Consider the following 20,901-nt stretch of genomic DNA (forward strand, 5'->3'; position numbering starts at 1 on the left):
CCAATTTCCATGGTGTCAGTATTCTCACCAGGGCTGATTTGAAGTTACCAAGAGACTCCCAGTAGCACACCATTCATTATATGTCTACCATACTGATAGAATAGAAATAACCTCAAGAACATTAATAGCAGTAAAATAGAGTAAAAATAACTAAGATGTGATGAATGTTGAGTATTCTTGCCTTTTTCCTTTTTTTTTAAGGTTTTATTTATTTATTTGACGGAGAGAGAGAAGGAGAGAGCACAAGCAAGGGGGTAGTGGCAGAGGGAGAGGGAGAAGCAGGCTCCACAGTGAGCAGGGAGCCTGATTCGGGGCTCCATCCCGGGACCCCGAGATCATGACCTGAGCTGAAGGCAGATGCTTAACCGACTGAGCCACCCAGGTGCCCCTGTTCTTGCCTTTTTCAAATATAATTTACTTAATTGTAAGTTTATAGGATTTAATTTTTAATTAAGGATGTGCTTAATAACCAGATCATAAAATTCCTACGAATTAACAATCAACTCTAGAGCCTGCAAGTAGCTCCAGCCCACCACTGATTATAGAGTATCATATGGAAAGCTACAAGAAGGTGAGCCATGAGAAAAACAGAGGACGGTTTCTTCCACAGTGTTTCCATTACTATAACTGCACAGACCTTGGAGCTCAGTTATGCTATGGGATCACATTTTTTGCAGAAGAAGTGTTGGGGGGGTGGGATTTTTGCACTTCTTTTTGGACTGTTTGGGCCATAATGCTTTCTGGACATAAAATTGTTCCAATTTATGCTTTTTCTGCTTACATGTATTGGACATAGAAATCCATTGTTCAGGTAAACTACCTCTTTCAGTTTTGATTTGTCTATTTTTCCTTTTCTTTTGTTAGAAATTTGAGAAGCATTAACATGGCAAAGTTTATGCAAGTGAAGGCAAATTGATTATAATGAAACCAAAAACTGAAATCACCATCAGTTCCCAAGAGCTGGATTTTCTCCACCTGCCGTAGCAGCTCAGTGACTATGGGGATTCCTGGCCCAACAGCCTGGACCCAGAATTGGAGGGCCAGGGAAAAAATAGTTCCAGAGAGGAAACAGGCCACCTCCTTTTTTAGATTTTCTTCTACCTGGAAGCTTCTTTTTTTTTTTTTAAGATTTTATTTATTTATTTGAGAGAAAGAGAGAGTGAGTGAGAGAGCACCAGCAGGGGGAGCAGCAGAGGGAGAGGGAGAAGAAGGCTCCCCACTGAGCATAGAGCCCAATGTGGGGCTTGACCCAGGACCCCAAGATCATGACCTGGTAAATACTCAACCAACTGAGCCACCCAGGCACCCCTGCCTGGAAGCTTTTAACAGGTAAAAGACCCTAACAGCATCCCTCAAAATAATCTATTACTAACAGTAAAGTCAGTATTTTGCTTTTAAACACAATATCCATCAGTGTGGATTCCTATCAAAAAGCCCTTAAAAGATTCGATTCTCCAGGCACATGTGTGACTCAGTCGGTTAAGTGGCTGCCTTCGGCCCAGGTCATGATCTCAGGGTCTCGGGATCGAGCCCCACATGGGGTTCCCTGCTAAGTAGGGAGTCTGCTTCTCCCTCTCCTCCCAGCTTGTGCTCTCTCTCGCTATCTCTCTCTCTCTCTCAAATGCATAAATAAAATCTTAAATAAATAAATGAATAAAAGATTCCATTCTGCTTACCAATATTCATACGTTCAGCTTGTTCATTGATATGTTTCACCTTTTCAGTATAAATGTTTTTATAACCATTTATAAATGAGAGATAAGACTTGGGAGTCACGTGTGCTCTTCGGCGGTATCTGAAAGTAGAATGTAAAAATGATCTTTATCTCTATCATTCTGATGTATTCCTGGAAAGCATCCTACAGATGCTCTTCCCACTGTGGAATCAGTGTAATTCTGAAGGGTGATTCACTAGCCAGAGGGCAGGATTTGTGAATGGTTTTCCTAGAGGTGAGGTGGAAAGAACACTAAATATCTGGTGTTTTGACCTTTTGAGGTGTCTTTGACTCAACCCCTATCCCACTCCGGGCTTCTGTTTCCTCATCTGGAAAACTAAGAAAAAAATCATTGCCCTACACCTGCCAGCATTTTGTTGGGGGGGGGAATGATATATACAGCATATGTAAATACACCTTGTAAACTTTAAGGTTCTATACAAATATTAGGGATATGTGGTCAAAATGAATTTGTGCTGTGATCTGTTTTCATTCAACTGGTATTTGCTACACACCTCTTCACTGCTAGAACCCAGCTGGGTGAGCTTACAAAAGTGAAAGCCAGTCTCTCCCCACAATTCACCAGATCTCCTTGAAATCATGGCAGCCACACTTGATTCACATGTTCAACTCACTACGGTTGTAGTGCAGTAATCCTATTTAACAGTAGAATTAAATAAAAGGAATAATTTTATGCAGGAGAAACTCGAGTCAAAGAAGAGCTCCTCACATACTATAAAATCATTTTACCTTTTAATTAATTTTTCATTTATGGAGTTGTGAAGATTTTTAACATTAAAGAAAAATTTTAAGGACTCGGGCATTTACATGACTAGCACTTAATCATTTGATAAATATCACATTCAGATTTTTAAACTTCTCCAACCTAAAAGGATATGAAAATTTTGGAAAATACACCAAATTTTTCAAAAATAAAGACACAGGTTTTCGTAGTTGTAAGAAGGTAAAACTTCCCATGGATGACAGTGACAGAAGGAGTTCAAGTTAAATGGAAGGAAAATCTTGCTAACCATAAAAATACACATGGATCCACCAAGAGGACCTGGAAGGCTATCTAGAACTATTTAAGAGGAGGGGGTTCCTGGGCATAGTTTTCAGTATAGAAAAGGGTCCAGGGTAAACATACTTTTGTGAGATAGGAACCCCCTGAAAAATCCATGAAAGTGTTACTCAGACTCTCTAGGTGGAAAAACTCTTTCTGGCAGGTTCAGTGCCCCCAGAAGTCCAAAGATTATGTTGGTCCACCTTTATTCCCATCTGTCAAATGTACACAGTGACTATCATGATTTGGGAGGGGGAGAAGTTGTATTTTTGAACTGTTGACAACAGTTTTCACATGTGAACACCATTGCTACTTTTAGCCACTGGACTCGCCTACAGTCAATTAAAATTATTTGCCGTGAAAACATTGCTAAGACTAAGAGCTGCAAATACAAAACCTAAATGTCCCTTAACATAAGGCAAGAGTGAAACTTTAAAACAGTGTACTTCCTTAATCAAAATAAACAATGCATTTGAATAAGAAACCAATTTTAAACAGTTTATCATGAATTAGTCATTTTCCAAAAAAAAGAAATTAAGCAAATGAAATAAAGTGATTCATTAAGCATCTGTTCCTTTGAGGCCTGGAGGGAAAGAGGTACTTAAGTACAGACACTAGTTCATTTTAAAGTCTCATTGATTTATCATTATTTCAATACATCATCACTAGTAAATCAAGGCCAGAAAAAAGTCTAAGTGCAGCTGGGACTCTGTACCCAATGGATCTGATTGCTGCATGGAATTCCTCTCCGGAGTGAACCCTGGGGTTGCAGCCACAGCCTTAGGGAAAGCCACTCACCGTTGGAAGTAATTTTCACAGCTCTCGGAAACCATGTCATGGAAGAGGCCCATTGTTTCTACGACTTGTCGTTTAGTGTCACTGGAGCAGACAATACTATAGCCTGAAAGAAAATAGGAGGCCACCGCAATCAAGGCCTCCTTTGGCCAGCGACTAAACCAGTCCATGGTGCAACCTGATATCAAGCCAGGAAACTTCAAAGAACGGGCTCGGAACTTCTCACCAACCTGTTGACAGCGAAGTTGGAAGGTGTCAGACACACACAAGGGTTATAATAAATCGGCTCGAGAGAGGTTTAGGCATTCTGAGCCAATGGTGTGACATCACAATTAAAAAAAAAAAAATCTTGGGCTGCATTAATGTATCAGTGAAATGTTTAGATGAAGGGGGTAGTATTTCCACACTCTTCCCGGCCCTAAGACTACATTTAAATCATTGGGTTGGATTCTAAAAGCTACCTTAAAGGGGAAAGGGACACACTAGAACTCTTCTAGAGAGAGATGACCAGGATGGTGAAAAGCCTGGACACGAGGACAAGTGAGAGTAGCAGAAGGGGTGGGAGGTGTTTGGTCTACAAAGGAAACAACTTTGGGAATCTGCAAAAACTTTCTCTAAATATCTGAGGAGTGGTATGGAGGGCAGGGAGGGATAGGATTCATTTTACAAGCCGAAACAGAATCACAGGGGAAAAAAAAAGAGAGACAAAATTCAATTCATTCCATAGAAGACGTCTCTGGGTATTAGATGGTCTAAAAATTAAGTAGGTTGGCTTGTAAGTTAGTGAGACCTGCGGAGTGGTCTCACGGTCGAACAACCGTGAGTTCTATATCTGTGCCATCCAGTATGGTGGCCACAAGCCACTCATAGCTACTGAGCACTTGAAATGGAGCTAATGGGACTGAGGAAGTGAATTTTTATTTTTACTTCATTTTAACTAATCAAAATTTAAATGGCCATACATGTCTAATAGCTACTATACTGGATAATACAGTGAGCTAGGGATATTCAGACCTACATCAGGGACATTCTAGACGGTATGTTGATATTGGAGGAAGAGCTGGACAAGATTACATCACCAAATCCCTTACAATTCGAGTAATCTATATCTCTAGGCAATTAATGGAAGTTGTAGGCTATGCAATAATTTCTAATAAAATGGACATTTTAAATGATTACACTTTGGTATGAGATTGCCTGCCTCCAGGGGAGATTGGTGGTAGTAAAGTGTTAATTTCAATTCAGTGTGACAAATGTTAATTTCTGAGCAAATCATCTCATCAGAGAAGGTAAACTATTAAGTACGTTTCAATAAGTAACTCTTCCCACATAAATACAAAGCAACAACTCACTGGAGAGAAGCAGAGAACAACATGCAAGTTCTTCCTTGATCTTGAAATGAAGTACTCATACAGATTATCAAAGGTAGGAGGGTGGCGAGGCAGCTCCTTTTTCATCACCGATATCAGACCTTGGGTGATTTCATCCATCTCATCTCGTGCAAACAGATTGGAGATCTTTGAGAAACAGACAAGACTTGTACTTTACAAGTTCCCCACACTAATTCACTGCCAAAACCTTGTCCTTTCTCCCCCCGACATGTCATCTTTTTTCATATTTTCTTTCTGCACCTCCACAGTCAAAATCCCTCATTTGCCAGAGATTACCAAGAATACAACTTTTTATTGAGCAGTTTAATCAGGAGGAAATTTTGTTTCCCTCTGCTCCAACAGCTATCACCAAAAAAGTATCTCTCTAGCATTCCAATAATCTCTTTAGAATGTCCAGTGATGCCCTGTGTTCTCTGATTCATAGACAGCCTCAATTCTGGGTCTGAGGTCATTTTTTACTATGTTTGTGTATTTTTTTCAGGTATAATTGATATACAATATTATATTAGTTTCCAGTGATTCAACATTTGTATATACTGGGCAATGATTACCATATTAAGTCTAGTTACCATCTGTCACCCTATAAAGTTACACAATATTATTGACTACAGTCCCCATGCTATATATTACATCTCCATGACTTCTTTATTTTATAACTGGAAGTTTGTACTTCTTGATCCCCTTTGCTCATCTCACCCACTCCTACTCCAGCACGTCCCCCTCCATCTGTCAACCACCAATCTGTTCTCTATCCAGGAGTCTGGATTTTGTTTTGTTTTTTAGATATCTCATATAAACAAAAGCGTGAAGTATTTGCCTTTCTCTAACTTATTTCACTTAGCTTACTACTCTCAAGGTCTACCCATGTGCTCATGAATGGCAAGATTGTATTTTTTGGGGGGGTGCTAAGTAGTATTCCATTGTGTGTGTGTGTGTGTGTGTACATACATGCCATATCTTCTTTATCCATTATCCACTGATAGATGTCTGGGTTGCTTCCATACCTTGGCTATTGTACATATTGCTACAATGAGCAAAGGGTGCATATATCCATTTGAATTAGTGTTTTAATTTTCTTCAGATAGATACCCAGTAGTGGAATTGCTGGATCACATGGTAGTTCTATTTTTAATTTTTTGAGGATCCTCCATACTGTTTTTCAAGTTACCGCATCAGTTTGCATTCCCACCAACAGTGCATGAGGGTTCCGTTTTCTCCACATCCTTACCGAAACTTGTTCTTTCTTATCTTTTTGATAACAGCCATTCTGACAGGTGTGAGGTGCTATCTTGTAGTGGTTTTGATTTGCATTTCTCTGACAATTAATGATGTTGAGCATCTTTTAATGTGCTTGTTCTGTATATCTTCTTTGGAAAAATGTATATTCAGATCCTCTGCCTGGAGGATTATTTCAGGGTTTTTTTTTTTGGTATTGAGTTGTAGGAGTTCTTTATATATTTTGAATATTAACTCCTTATCAGATATTCAATTTGCAAATACCTTCTGCCATTCAGTAGGTTGCCTTTTAATTTTGTTGATGGTTTCCTTCACTGTGCAGAAGCATTTTATTTTGATATAGTCCCATTTGTTTCTTTTTCCATTAGTTTCCCTTGCTTTTGGAGTCAAATCCATAAAAACATTGCTAAGACCAATGTCAGGGAGCTTACCACTTATGTTTTCTTCTAGGAGTTTCATGGTTTCAGGTGTTACCTTCAAGTCTTTAATACATTTTGAGTTAATTTTTGTGCATGGTGTGAAGTAGTGGTACAGTTTCCTCTTTCTGCATGCGGCTGTCTAGTTTTCCCAACACCATTTATTGAAGAGATTGTCCTTTCCCCATTGTATATTCATGGCTCCTTTGTCATAAATTAATTGACCGTATATGCATGGGCATGTTTCTGAGCTCTCTATTCTGTTTTGTTGATCTATGTGTCTATTTTTATGCCAATACCACATTGTTTTGATTACTATAGCATTGCATTATAGTTTAAAAATCAGAAATCGTGATATTTCCATCTTTGTTCTTTTTTCTCAAGACTGCTTGGCTATTCAGGGTCTTTCATGGTTCCATATAAATTTTAGAATTCTTTGTTCTGTATCTGTGAAAAATGCCATTGGAATTTTGATAGCTTTTGCATTGAATTTGTAGATGGCTTTGGGTAGTATGAACATTTTAACAATATTAATTCTTCCAATCCAAGAGCACAAAATATTTTTCCATGTATTTGTGTCTTCTTCATTTCTTTCAACAATGTTTTATAGTTTTCAGTGTACAGGTCTTTCACCTCCTTGATTAAATTTATTCTTAGGTATTTTATTCTTATTGAGATGCAGTTGTAAATGGCATTGTTTTCTTAATATCTCTTTCAAATAGCTCTTTCGAATAGTGTATAAAAATGCAACCAATTTCTGTATATTATTCATGTATTCCTGAAACTTTACTGAATTTGTGTATTAGTTCTAATAGTGTTTTGGTGGAATCTTCAGGATTTTCTATTATATAACAGCATGTCATGTGTAAATTCTGACAGTCTTCCTTTCCAATTAGGATGACTTTTATTTCTTTGTCTTCCCTAAGAAAAAACTTCCTGTTAAGTGTGATATTAGCTGTGGGTTTGTCATATATGGTCTTTATTATTTTGAAGTACATTCCCTCTGTCCATTCCACATTGTTGAGAGTTTTTAATCATAAATGGATGTTGAATTTTGTCAAGTGCTTTTTTTAATGCATCTGTTTTGATGATCATATGATTTTCATCTTTCATTTTGTTAATGTGATGTATTATGTTGATTATGGATGTTGAACTATCCTCACAACCCTTCAGTAAATCCCACTTGATCATGGTGTATGATCCTTTTACTGTATTGTTGAATTCAGTTTGCTATTTTATTGAGCATTTTTGCATCCGTGTTTATCAGGGGTATTGGCCTGTAATTCTCTTTTCTTGTGGTATCTTTGTCTTGTTTTGGTATCAGGATAAGTCTGTCCTTGTAGAATGAGTTTGGAAGTGTTCCCTCCTCTTCAATTTTTTAGAAGAGTTTGAGAAAAATAGGTACTAACTCTTCTTTCAGTGTTTGGTAGAATTTTCCTGTAAAGCCTCTGGGCCTGGAATTTTGTTGGCAGGTTTTTGATTACTGATTCAACATCTTATTAGTAATTAGTCTATTCAGATTTCCTATTTCTTCATGATTTGGTCTGGGAAGATTATAAGTTTCTAGAAATGTATCCATTTCTTCTAGGTTACCCAATTTGTTGACATATAATTGTTTGTAGCAGTCTCTTATGATCCCTTGTATTTCTTTGATATCAATTGTAACTTCACCTCTTTCATTTCTGATTTTATTTGAGTCCTCCCTCTTTATTTCCTGTTTAGTCTAGCTAAGGGTTTGTCCATTTTGTCTACCATTTCAAAGAACCAGTTCTTAGTTTCATTGATTTTTTTTTTCTATTGTCTTTTTAATCTCTATTTCCACTCTGATCTTTATTATTCCCTTATTTCTACTAACTTCGGGCTTTTTGTTTCATTTTCTAGTTCCTGCAGGTGTAAAGTTAAATTCTCTATTTGAGATTTCTCTTGTTTCTTGAGGTAGGCCTATATTGCTATGAACTTCCTTCTAAAAACCACTTTTGCTGCACTGTATGTTTTGGTATGTCATATATGTTTTCATTTATTCTAGGTATTTTTTTATTTCTCCTTTGATTTCTTCTATGATCCAGTAATTATTCAGTAACATGTTGTTTAATCTCCACTTATTTGTAGTCTTTGCAGTTTTCTTCTTATAATTGATTCTTAGTGTCATACAATTGTGGTCTAAAAAGATGCTTAATATGACTTCAATCTTCTGGAATTCATTAAGACTTGTTTTGTGGTCAGGGCGCCTAGGTGGCTCAGTCGTTAAGCATCTGCCTTCGGCTCAGGTCATGATCCCAGGGTCCTGGGATCGAGCCCCGCATTGGGCTCCCTGCTCCGCGGGAAGCCTGCTTCTCCCTCTCCCATTCCCCCTGCTTGTGTTCCCTCTCTCGCTGTGTCTCTCTCTGTCAAAAAAAAAAAAAAAGACTTGTTTTGTGGCCTAACATATGATCTACCCTTGAGAATGTTCCATGTGTACTTGAGAAGAGTGTGTGTTCTGCTGTTTGGGGATGGAATGTCCTATATGTATATCTAATAAATCCACATAGTCTAGCATATTGTTTAAGGCTGATGTTTCCTTAATGATTTTCTATCTTGATGATCTATCCATTGATGTAAGTGGGGTTTAGTTAAAGTCCCCTACTATTATTTCATTGCCGTTAATTTCTCCTTCTAGATCTGTTAATATTTGTTTTATATATTTTAGTGCTCCTATGTTTGGTTCGTATACATTTGTAGATGTTATATCTCCTTTCTGGATTGACTCTTTATCATTATATAGTGCCTTCTTTGTCTTTTGTTACTGTCTTTGTTTTAAAGTGTATTCTGTCTGAGCTGAATACAGCTATACCAGCTTTCTTTTCATTTCTATTTGCATGGGATCTCTTTTTCCGTCCCTTCACTGTCAGTCTGTGTCCTTACTTCTGAAGTGGGTCTCTGTAGGCAGCACATAGATAGGTCTTTTTTTTTTTTTAAATCCATTCGTCCACCTTTATCTTTGATTAGATAATTTAGTCCACTTAAATTTAAAGTAGTTTTTGATGGGTATGTACTCAGTGCCATTTTGTTAATTGTTTTTTGGCTGCTTTCATGGTTCCCTTCTGTTCCTTTCTTCTTCTCTTTCTCTCATCCCTTCTGGTTTGATTACTTTCTTCAGTGTTATGTTTTGATTCCTTGCTCATTTTCTTTTGAGTGTTTACTATAAGTTTTTGCTTTGTTGTTACTGCAGCTTCACTTTATCATTTTATATATTTAACTATTTTAATTTGATAGAAACTTAAATTTCAATACACTCCAAAATTCTACAGTTTTATTACTTTCCCCCACATTTTATGTTTTTGATGTCACATTTTACATCTTTTTATATCCCTTAACTGATTATTATCATTTTAGTTAATTTTATCACCTTTACCTTTACTACCTTCATAGTAGTTTTAGTAGTTTGATAAGTGATTAATCCATTCCCTTTACTATATATTTTTATTTTTCTGTGCTTTCTTGCTATTAATTAGTGCCATTTCTTTTCAGCATAAAGAAGTTCTTTTAACATTTCTTGTAAAGCTGGTTTAGTAGAGATGAACTCCTTTAGCTTTTACTAACCTGAAAAACTATTTATCTCTCTTTCAGTTCTGAATAGTAACTTTGCTGGATAGAGTATTCTTGGTTGGAAGTATTTTTTCCTTTTAGCACTTTGAATATATTGTGCCACTCACTTCTGGCCTGCAAGATTTCTGCTGGAAAATCAGCTGATAACTTTATGGAATTTTCCCTTATCTGTAACAATTTTTTTTCTCTTGTTGCTCTTAAGATTCTCTCTTTATCTTTAACCTTTGACATTTTAATTATAATGTGTCCTGACGTGAATATCTTGGGTTCATTTTATTTGGAACTCAGGGCTTCCTGGCCCTGGATGTCTGTTTCCTTCCCCAGGTTAGGCAAATTTTCAGCCATTATTTCTTCAAATAAGTTTTGTCTCCCTTTTTCTCTCTCTTCTCCTTTGGGGCCCCCACAATGCAAATTTTATTCCACTTGAGGTTGTCCCATATATCCCTTAGTTATCTTCATTAAATTTTTTTTCTTTTTGCTGCTCTGTCTGATTTTCATTACTTTGTCTTCCAGCTTGCTGATCTGTTTCACTTCTTCCAGTCTGCTGTTGAACTCTTCCTGTGTATTTTTTTCAGTTCAGTTATTGTAATTCTTCAGCTCTGTGACCTCTATTTGGTACTTTCTTATGTTGTCAGTATCTTTATTAAAGTTTTCACTGTGTTCATCCATTCCCCTCATGAGTTCAGTAAGCATCTTTAGGACCATTACTTTGAATCCCTTATCAGGTAGATCACTTATCTCCATATCATCAAGGTCTTTTCTGAGGTTTTTGTCTTTCATTTGGAACATATTTCTCTGTTTCTTCATTTTGCTTGACTCTCTCTGTTTCTATGAGGCAAACAGCTACCTCTCCTAGTCTTGAAGAAGTGGTCTTATGTAGGTGATGGACCTTATTCAACTTTGCCCTAGCTCTTGGTTGTGTCACAAAGCTTTTTGATCATCCAAACCACCTGATTTATTATTGATATGCCCCTGTTGCTGAGGGTGCACCAAGACCAGTCAGTGTTCCAAGGGGGAGGAATCTCATTTAGTACCTAGTTTTAGGTTGATTGGAATCTAGAACCTCAGGCAACAGTTTTTATGCAAATACATACAGTCCTGTATAGCCCCAGTCATAATCCCTGCTGTCCTCCAGGCTAGGAAGTCTCTCCAGATCGCAAAAGTTGGGGCTCCAGACAAATATATAAACTCCTTTCCAGGAGGTCTTGTTGAGCTATAACAAGGCCAAGGGTTTGTGGAAGGATGGTGTCTTCCTGCTTACATTCCCTTTGAGTGTCTCCTCAACTTCTAGATGTGTGGGAAACCTAAAGCCTGTCCCTCTGGCAGAAGCTCCAACCTAAGTAAATAGGCCTTTTTCACGGGAAGACTGGGGTTGTGTTTCAGTCTGCTGTCTGTGCAGTGTCCTGGGGGTGGTGGCCTGCCAAGAAATGTCTTTCCAACTGTTACATTCCTGTGGAGTTCAGGAATGCCAGTCCCCTTGGCCACCAGCATGAGCCAATCAAGGGGCATCCCCATGTAGATTGCCTGTGCCTGCTGGCTTTAACTAGGCAGTTGGAGAGTGTATAAGAGGGGCATACTTGCCAACTTCAGAAAAGCAGCCAGAAAATATTTTAACTGCATGCTCCCATGGGCTTCAGGACTGCAGCAAGTGAGTGTCTTATTTGAGTGTATGCACCAGCTGTAGACTGGAGTAGAAGAATGTTTCCATCTTTTGCACTCACCAGCCCCAGCCAAGGAAAGGGAGTGTCACAACCACCCATGCTTGCTGACCTTACCTAGGGAGCAGGTGAATGCCACATTCATGCTCACCTGCCCCAGCCAGGGAGCAGGGGAGTGCCACAACCACCCATGCTTTCCAACTTCAACAAGGTAGTGGGATAGTACTGACTACTCACTCTCCCCTGCCTGTCTTAGTAAGGTGGCAGGAGGGTGCTTTGTCCAAGCTTGCTCACCTGTGCAAGCAGGGTAGGTAGAAAGTGCAAAACGCATCCACCAGCAACTCCATCTCTGGGGAGAGTTTCAACTGTCCCCTGACCCTTCCAGTTGATACTTTAAGATTAGCAAGTGAATCTTCCTCACATACAATCTAGGCATTTTTCAAAGTGCTGGGGTTTTTTGTTTGTTTGTTTGTTTGCTTGGCTGGGTCTTGGGATAAGACTATATTGGAAGCCCTTTAGTAGCGAATCTCACTTTCTTATAGCATTTTGGGTCACTAGATGTCAGCCCCGTTGGTTTTCTTTTCTTTTTCTTTTTCTTTTTTTTTTTTTTTTGCCCCATTGGTATTCTAAGCCAGACATTTGGGGGGCTTGTCTCTCTGGTATATATTCCAGGGGTTGGGGTGCCTGATGTGAGGCACCAACCCCTCACTCCTTATTTGTGAGAACCCTCCCTATTGCATGTCACTGTGCTGAGGGTGAGGTTTTTGGCAAGACTGTGTCTCTCCTACCTATCTTGATGTGGCCTTTTTATCCTTTGTTGTGGAGAAGCAACTTATCTAGTTTTCGGATCTTTTTCAGAGGGAAATAATCCATATATAGATGTAGATTTGGTGCTGCCATGGGAGGAGGTGAATTCAGGATTTTCCTCTGCCACCATCGTGCAGAAGTCCTCTTTCCAAGGTAGTTAAGTAGCTCATGCAGCAGCAAGCATTGATAGACACCACTGAGCAGGGAAGAGTTAACACAGTGAGCCCGATTTTGAGAAGAGTATGCTTGCAGGGCTAGCACTTGGCCATCGTCTGGGAACTTGGTTTTTGAATGTCTCCTCCATTACTAATTGAAAAGGTTGTTCTGTGCCTGGACTGTTTACACAAACATTGTGATATATGGTGAACATCTGCTTTCCTTCTGGGAGTCTGGAGTTTTGGCAGTAGTGTCTAGGCAGGGAGGGACAACCAGACCAGCCCCCAGTAAAACTGCTGAACTCAGAATCTCCAACAGGGTTCCCTGAATGGAAACACAGCATATGAGTGACTGCACTTCACCACTGGAGGGGATGCACATTCTGTATGACCCTTTTGGTGAGAACATAGGAAGCCTGCACATGGATTTCTCCAGATTCCACCTGATGTGTCTTTTTCTATATTGATCTGGCTGTGAATCCTTGTTGTGTTGCTGTCATAAATCTTAGACATGAGTACAACTGGATGTTGAGTCCCATGAGTCCTTCTAATGAAGTACCAATCATGTGAGTGATCATGGGAGTGCTGACAGAGGTGGTGTCAGAAGTGATGACCAAACATCTGCTTAGAGCTGGCAGAACTCTTTCCTCTCTTTTATACTCCTGACTGTTAGGTAGATAGTGTGATTCTTCTAAAATAAATTACAGGACCAAATTGAAGACTGATGAAATAAGTAAGCAATCATATTTAAAATGGAACAAAGCATACAAAAAATCTGGAGGTGGACAGCATTCATTTCTCACAGGTAGTTTTAAACAAAAATCTACCATGTCTTACATATTAATCATTTCTAAAATGAAAAATGAATGTTAAGTGGCCTCACTTGTGAAGGATTGCTGCTTTTTTTGTCCAAATATAATTTACATTTTTAAAATATGAGCTTTTTCTCTACTTTTGAGACCTACCTCTCCTGAAGATAACAGGTTGTTAAGATATTCTAGAAATGCCTCATCTTTTATTTCATTGTCTGTAAAGATGAAGGTGATACCTTTTCCATCAGCACCAGCAACTTTGTACAGACCTTTTAAGTCATCTGTTAGATTATTCACATTATAAGACCTAAAAGGGATGGTAGGAAATTTAAAATTTATAAATATATGTAGTCATAATTTGTCTCAGAAGACAATATAACCCATGGTAATTAGAGCATACTCTGCACCTGCCCCAAGAGATATTAAGTAAGAGTGCCTGCTAAAAAACACAGAGGTTAGAGTGAAATAGTTATGTTACTGTTCAAAGCAAGTATGTTTTATTTAATGTGAGAAGTGAGAAATGGAAATTCACCAGAAGTGACTCATGAAGAGTAATTAGAAATTCAGAAATGAACTTTTATTCTCAGCAAGCTGACAGTCTTCCACAACAGATTTTGCCCAAGTGCATATACGTATAATATTTAAAACTAATCTGAAACTTGGATGAGTTTGGATTGGTAAGAAAGTCAAGATAAATTATAAATAAAATTAGCAATAAATTATATATAGTGGTAATTTGTGTATCTCATTAAGTGGCTAAATACAGAGACAGCCTACAGAAGAACATGCATTATGCAATGTGATATAAATAATTGAAATGTTATAATTATGTAGTTACAGCTTATGACAAGAAGATCGTGGTCTTTGCTTTTCTGTTTACTGTGTTTCCTACTAAATATATATGCTCCTGGAGATGATGTGATGTGCAGAAATAAAGCAGACATTTTCTGAAGTGTTGTGTATAAATCCTCATGAGTAAATTGACAACACAGACATCCTCACTTGAAAGAGGTTGTATGGTGCAAGTCATAGGGAGTTGTCTGTAAGCCACAGGCATTAGAACCAGAAGGACCTGTGTTCAAATCCCCATTCTGCAGCTTTGGAAATGTTCCTTTACATTCCTCAGCTTCTGTTTCCTCCTCTGCAAAATGAAGATAATATCTGTTTGTAAAAGCTGCAGTGGGCTTTAGAGATGACTCGGTTTAAGGGCACTCAAATGAATAAATAGCTGATTTTATTCTAGGAGGACCAGTTATCCCCTTCTGAGTGGCACTACCGTAAAATGTCTTGTAGACTTGGGCAAAAGGAACTCCATTGAAGGGAAAATATACACGCCTTTCAAAATAATTGCCAAAGGGGTCATTCGTTAGAAGGAGAAACTGGTAAGATTTGCTGAGATGTAGTTTGGTTTCTGGAAACCACTCTGGATTTCTTCCTCTTTGCCTTGCCTCTACTTCTCACTCTCTTGCAAGCAAGTCCCCTTCCTCTATGTTGGCAGACCCCAGCATTCTTCCCTTAGCCATCTTTTCTTCTCGCTATGTGCCCTACTCATGCTCCTTGTTACCTTAAAATTGTTCTCTCCACTGAGACTTCTGTGCTGACATCTCCAGGAGCCAGCCACTCCTGAACTCCACACCCATGAGTCTAATGAACTACGGAAACTGTGTGTTCTGCAAACATCTCACTCTCTGCATGTACTGGACTGAATTCTCATTTTACCCACCACCCCCCTCTTAAAACTGGTCATTTGTTTATTTGTTCAACACGTATTTTTATGTGTTGATTAAAAGAACCCACTTGATAGTAATGGTAGATAGGACAAAGGTTACGATGGTCCATCCTCAGGTTGCTTACAGCCTAGTGAAGGAGACAGAGGAGTGAACAAGCATTTTTACAGTGCAGTGTGATAAATACCACTAGAGAAACTAGGTGTGTCATTCTAGACTTTCTTCTTTCCTCTTCACCCGATATCCGATCAGTTGCTAAGTCCTATCAATATACTAGGGACTATAAAGTCCTACTTTAAATTGTCCCCTCTGACTTCTCTCTCCTTCCCTTCACCTTCCCTGCTGTTTTAAAATGTTTCCAGGAAGCTTTTTAGTCAGGTATGGTAAGACACACAGACATGGAAAGGACTGTCATGAAGGAAGAAGTCTATACTCACAGATCCCGAGAAACAGGAGGGGATATGCCACACCACATAGGGCTGCATGGGGAAGCTTCAGGGTCAGTCAGGATGTGGAAGGAGTGACAGCAACCCAGGGCAACAGCCTTTACTGTGGTTTCCATGAGAAAGGCAAAGGTAGGCAGGCTAAGCAGATTTAGGATTGGCTTGTTTGAATAATTTCAACGGGCCCCAGGGCATAGATGCTGTCCCTAGTTACTGGTCCTTGGCTCTTGGGTGATTAGAGCAGAGCAATATTGCTTCCTGGTGGAGAAAGCCAGATAGATGTGGTGGTTCAGAGTATGAGCTCTGGAGTGGTTGGTTTACCTATGAAAGGCACACTACTGGAGCAAGCCATTAGCTGTCTCTAAGAACTGGCTTGCCCTGGGAGGGGCAGTCAGCAGGACCCCAGTGCCACAGCATCAAGAATACAGAAAACAAGAAAATACTGTTAACACTCTGGTAAACTGGAGGACTGTATGTCCCATCTAAGGAGGCATGTTGCTTAGGTCCAGGCACTTGGGAACATAGGCACAGTGTTGCCAGATCTTCCAACTGTGTCAAGAGAAGTCAGAAATCCTTTTTTGTGTGTGTGTGTGTGAAACCTCCCAATTTTTAAAGGTTGACAACTGATTAATTTAATTAACCTCTAGATATTTGATGCTTCATATTTTTTTAACTGCTCTTGTAATTTGTACCCTATTAAATTTTTTATCTATGTAGTGTGTATAAATTGTTAATTTAAAAAGTGACCTAAAATTTATGAGGAACTACAAAAGGCCAAATATTCAAGACAGTCCTGAACAAGAACAACAAAGTTGTTCAAGATATATTAAAACTACAGTGGGCGCCTGGGTGGCTCAGATGGTTAAGCGTCTGCCTTCGGCTCGGGTCATGATCCCAGGGCCCCGGGATCGAGTCCCGCATCGGGCTCCCTGCTAGGTGGGGAGCCTGCTTCTCCCTCTGCCTCTGCCTCTCTCTCTCTCTGACTTTCATGAATAAATAAATAAAACATTTAAAAAAAAAAAAAACTACAGTAATTAAGACAGTTGGTAATAGTACAAAGATAATTAAATCAGTGGAACAGACTATAATCACAGACATCATCAGTTGATTGATGGGGAAGAAATGACACTGTAATGTGTCAGGAAAAACATGACCTTTTCAATAATGGAGTTGGAGTGATTGGATATCTATATTGAAAAATACAATCTTAACTCCTACCTCAGATTTTAGAAGAAAATAAATTCTAGATAGGTTATAATTCTATATGTAAAAAAAGTACATTTTATTTGCAAATGCAAATGAAATCACAGGAGAATATCTTCCTAGGTAAACAAAGGTAAACAAATATTTTTTAACAGAATACAAAGAGCACTAAAATTAAAAAAAATTGATAACTTAAGATGGCTAATTGAACATAATAAAAAATGTAGCCTAGACATAAAAATAATAATAAAATAAAATAAAAGATCCACCAAGGGGCACATGGGTGGCTCAGTTGGTTAAGCATCTGCCTTTGACTCAGGTCATTATCTCAGGGTCCTGGGATTAAGTTCTGAGTGGGGGTTCCCTGCTCAGTGGGGAGTCTGCTTCTCCCTCTCTCTCTGCCCCTCCCCACTACTCATGCGTGCATGCTCACGCATTCCCTCTCTCTCTCTCTCTCTCAAATAAATAAATAAAATCTTAAAAAAAAAAAAAAAAAGTAAAATCCACCGGGAGTGAAAAGGCAAGCCAACGACTTGGAGAAGATATATGTAGTACACACTCTGACAACAAAATTATATCCAAAACATATATATAAAGAACTCCTAAAAATCGATAAGAGAAAGAATCACACCCTAATTGAAAAAAAAAAGAAGAAACAAAGGAATAACATAGATATTTCACAAAAGAGACTGTCCAAATGGCCAATAAGAGGTGAAAACGTGCTCAACATTCGCCATGGAAAATGCAAACGGAAGCCACAGAGACATACCACTACCCATCCACCAGAATTGCTAAAGTGAGAAAGACTCACGGTGCCAAAGGTGCACCAGGATGAGGAGCAACTGAGACCCTCATGAACCGTTGATGAAAGTTTAAGTAGAACCACTGTGGAAAACAATTCTCCAGATGGACTAAAGCTGAATATATGTACACTCCATACCCAGCAGTTCTATCTCCAGAAGTACACTCCGTCATGTGCAAGAATATTCATTACAGCTCTACTTGCCAAAAAATCCCCACAAATATTTATCAACAGCACAACGGGTAACAAATTGTGGTAATATGTGAGAAAGTGGAGGTCTATACAGCAATAAGAATGAACAAACTATGGGTACATGCAGCATCATGGATGAAACTCCCGAACATAATACAAGCAACAGAACCTGGACACAAAAGAGTAGATCCCATAGCATTTGATGGATAGAAAGTTCAAGAATAGGTAAAATTAAGTGGGTTTAGAAGTCAGAATATGGTGAACCTTGGGAGGGTAATGACTGGGATAGGACTTGAGGGGGGCTTCCGGGGTGCTGATATTTTATTTCTTCATCTGTAGGCTAATGACCAAGGTGTACTTACTTTGTAACACCCATGATTTGTGTACATCTCCTTAAATAATTTACACTTAAATAAAAAGTTAGCTTAAAAAATACACCAAATTGTTGTATTTTTTAAGTGAACATTTTACTTCAGAGAAATTAATAACAGAAAAATATATTGCTGTGTTTTATTTCACCTTACCTGGTTAATGTAATCTGGAATATTTGATATCCAGCTATAAAAGAGGCCAATCTCGAAAGACTTTGTTTTCCTGAACCACCGACACCCACCAGCAGTGCATTTCCACATGATGTTCGAATTATTCGTGAAATCTGTTTGGGAATAAAATGGTATGTATTTAAAAATAGAATTCAACTCTTCACATTTTCTTGCACTATATGAGTCCAATTTTGAACATATGCTTGTAGACTACGTTAGACTTTTTCTTTTAATGGGATATGTAAGAGTTTTTTTAAGTTAATGTCTCCTATTGATATAGTCAACTCAAATTCTTTTCCTTGCCCATCATCAAAGAGAGAACAAATGGGCTTTCCTATCTCCTATTTCAAAGCCATTCTGTGTGTGTGTGTGTGTGTGTGTGTAATTTTATTATTTTCGGACTCAATGCATGATGGAGCTGCTCTTCCCAATCTGCATAAAGTTTAGGATTGTCTGCTTATTATTCAGTCTAACACACTGAACTAGATAGACACCTAGCTCTACAATGAATACTACCTGTATTGTATCTCTGCCAATGAAAAAAAAATTTTAAGTACCAAAATTCTACTTACAAAGGGAGGCAAGAAGGCATTTGTAGAAAAAGACTTAGACTTTAGCCTTGTGTTGCTTTTCTATGGCTGATTTCCTCAATAAGGATAAGGCTGGAATTGTAGTTCACCTCATATGCAGGCCAATTGAAGACATTGCTAAAAAACTGCCTTTTACATTAATATCACTGATTAAGATGAAAGTCTAGATGGATCACTAAATTCATTATCACCACGAAAAAGTTTTTTTTTTTTAAATGGAAGTTTTACAGGTGGCAGAGTGTAAAAACACTTTACATTAATTCCATCATTATATTTTTTAATATGTTAATCACTTGGGTCCCAGGCCCCCAAGACCTTGCCACAGTGAGTACTCAATAACTACTTGTTGAGTAGATGAATGTGAAACAGCCCTAGGACATCTGGAAAGTCACCAACTTTGGGGAAGACCAACGTATAATAAACACAGCAAGTTGGGGCGCCTGGGTGGCTCAGTCGGTTGAGCGGCTGCCTTCGGCTCAGGTCATGATCCCAGGGTCCTGGGGTCGAGCCCCGCATCGGGCTCCCTGCCCTGCGTGGAGCCTGCTTCTCCCTCTGAGCCTCCCCCTGCTTGTGTTCCCTCTCTCGCTGTGTCTCTCTCTGTCAAATAAATAAATAAAATCTTAAAAAAAAAACAAAAAAAAAACACAGAGCAAGTTGCCTCTTTATCAAACCTCCTGACACTGTGTTCAGACTTCCCGTAGAAACTCCTTTTCAATCTATACATGACACAAACAAATGGCTCTTTTCTGTAGCCTTTCAGACTTGGATCAAACCATGCTCCTCTGGGTGTTGTCTCTAACTGGTTTCTGTTTTTATACCAGTCCTGTGCATCCACCTTATTCCTTCCTCATCAGTTCGCCCATAATCTGTAAGCCAATCATGAAATTGACATTTTTAAAAAGCATCAAGTTTTCCTCCATGGGGAAGGGAACAGGATTCCCATTATATCAAAATAAAATTTGAAGAGGGACTATTTCTTCACAGGGTTCTCTAGCTTACTTTCTAGAAAGGAAAAACTCTGATTCGACGTGTCAACAGCTCTGAATACAAAACCCATCAATTAGCCCTTGAAAAGCATTTGCTGTCCTGTATGTGGATTCAGCTAAGGAGTTTCTTTTTTTTTTAATTTGATTTTATTATGTTATGTTAGTCACCATATATCATTAGATTTTGATGTAGTGTTCCATGATTCATTGTTTGCATATAACACCCAGTGCTCCATGCAATACCTTCCCACCCCCCACCACTCCAGCAACCCTCAGTTTGTTTCCTGAGATTAAGAATTCCTCATATCAGTGAGATCATATGATACTTGTCTTTCACTGATTAACTTATTTCGATTTAGCTAAGGGGTTTCTGATTAAGCCTTTGTCTCCTGAGACCGTGAACTGATCCACCCTATGGACATGCTTCTATACACTATCTGAAACTATAGATTTCTTCTCTCAAAACATCTGTCTATGAAATTTACCCAATTTTTACATGATCTATTTATGTCAGCAAAGAGTCAATAGTTAGAACCTTAATAAGATGAGTCATTGCATCTTTAAAAAACACTAGATCAAGAGATGTTCCTCTAATGATTTCATTGAACTGTCTCTGGTAGAACTGGAGTTTTTCAGACAGAAAGTCAAAGGATGGGACCTGTGGGTGCAGAGAGAGAAAAAAATAATAATTTAAGAGCCAAAATCTATGAAAGCAGCAATTGTAAAGGCTCTCAAAAGTAATTCTAATTAAAAAAAAAAAAAAACAAAACACCTAATTTAGGGG

At 38.5% G+C, this 20,901-nt stretch overlaps 1 protein-coding gene across 1 annotated transcript in view; it reads right to left on the reverse strand.

Moving 5' to 3' along the window:
* Positions 1 to 20,901, reverse strand: part of DNAH8 (dynein axonemal heavy chain 8) — a 385,593-nt gene that overhangs the window by 130,989 nt on the left and 233,703 nt on the right. Inside the window, exons 60-65 of the mRNA XM_021684619.2 lie at positions 20,653 to 20,775; positions 18,524 to 18,654; positions 13,786 to 13,939; positions 4,925 to 5,089; positions 3,576 to 3,802; positions 1,677 to 1,795 (exon numbers count right to left, since the gene is read on the reverse strand). Of these exons, the coding sequence (XP_021540294.2) occupies positions 1,677 to 1,795; positions 3,576 to 3,802; positions 4,925 to 5,089; positions 13,786 to 13,939; positions 18,524 to 18,654; positions 20,653 to 20,775 (919 nt within the window). The remainder of the gene's footprint in view (positions 1 to 1,676; positions 1,796 to 3,575; positions 3,803 to 4,924; positions 5,090 to 13,785; positions 13,940 to 18,523; positions 18,655 to 20,652; positions 20,776 to 20,901) is intronic.

The sequence above is a fragment of the Neomonachus schauinslandi genome, chromosome 8, assembly GCF_002201575.2.
Source record: "Neomonachus schauinslandi chromosome 8, ASM220157v2, whole genome shotgun sequence".
Taxonomy (NCBI): Eukaryota; Metazoa; Chordata; class Mammalia; order Carnivora; family Phocidae; genus Neomonachus; species Neomonachus schauinslandi.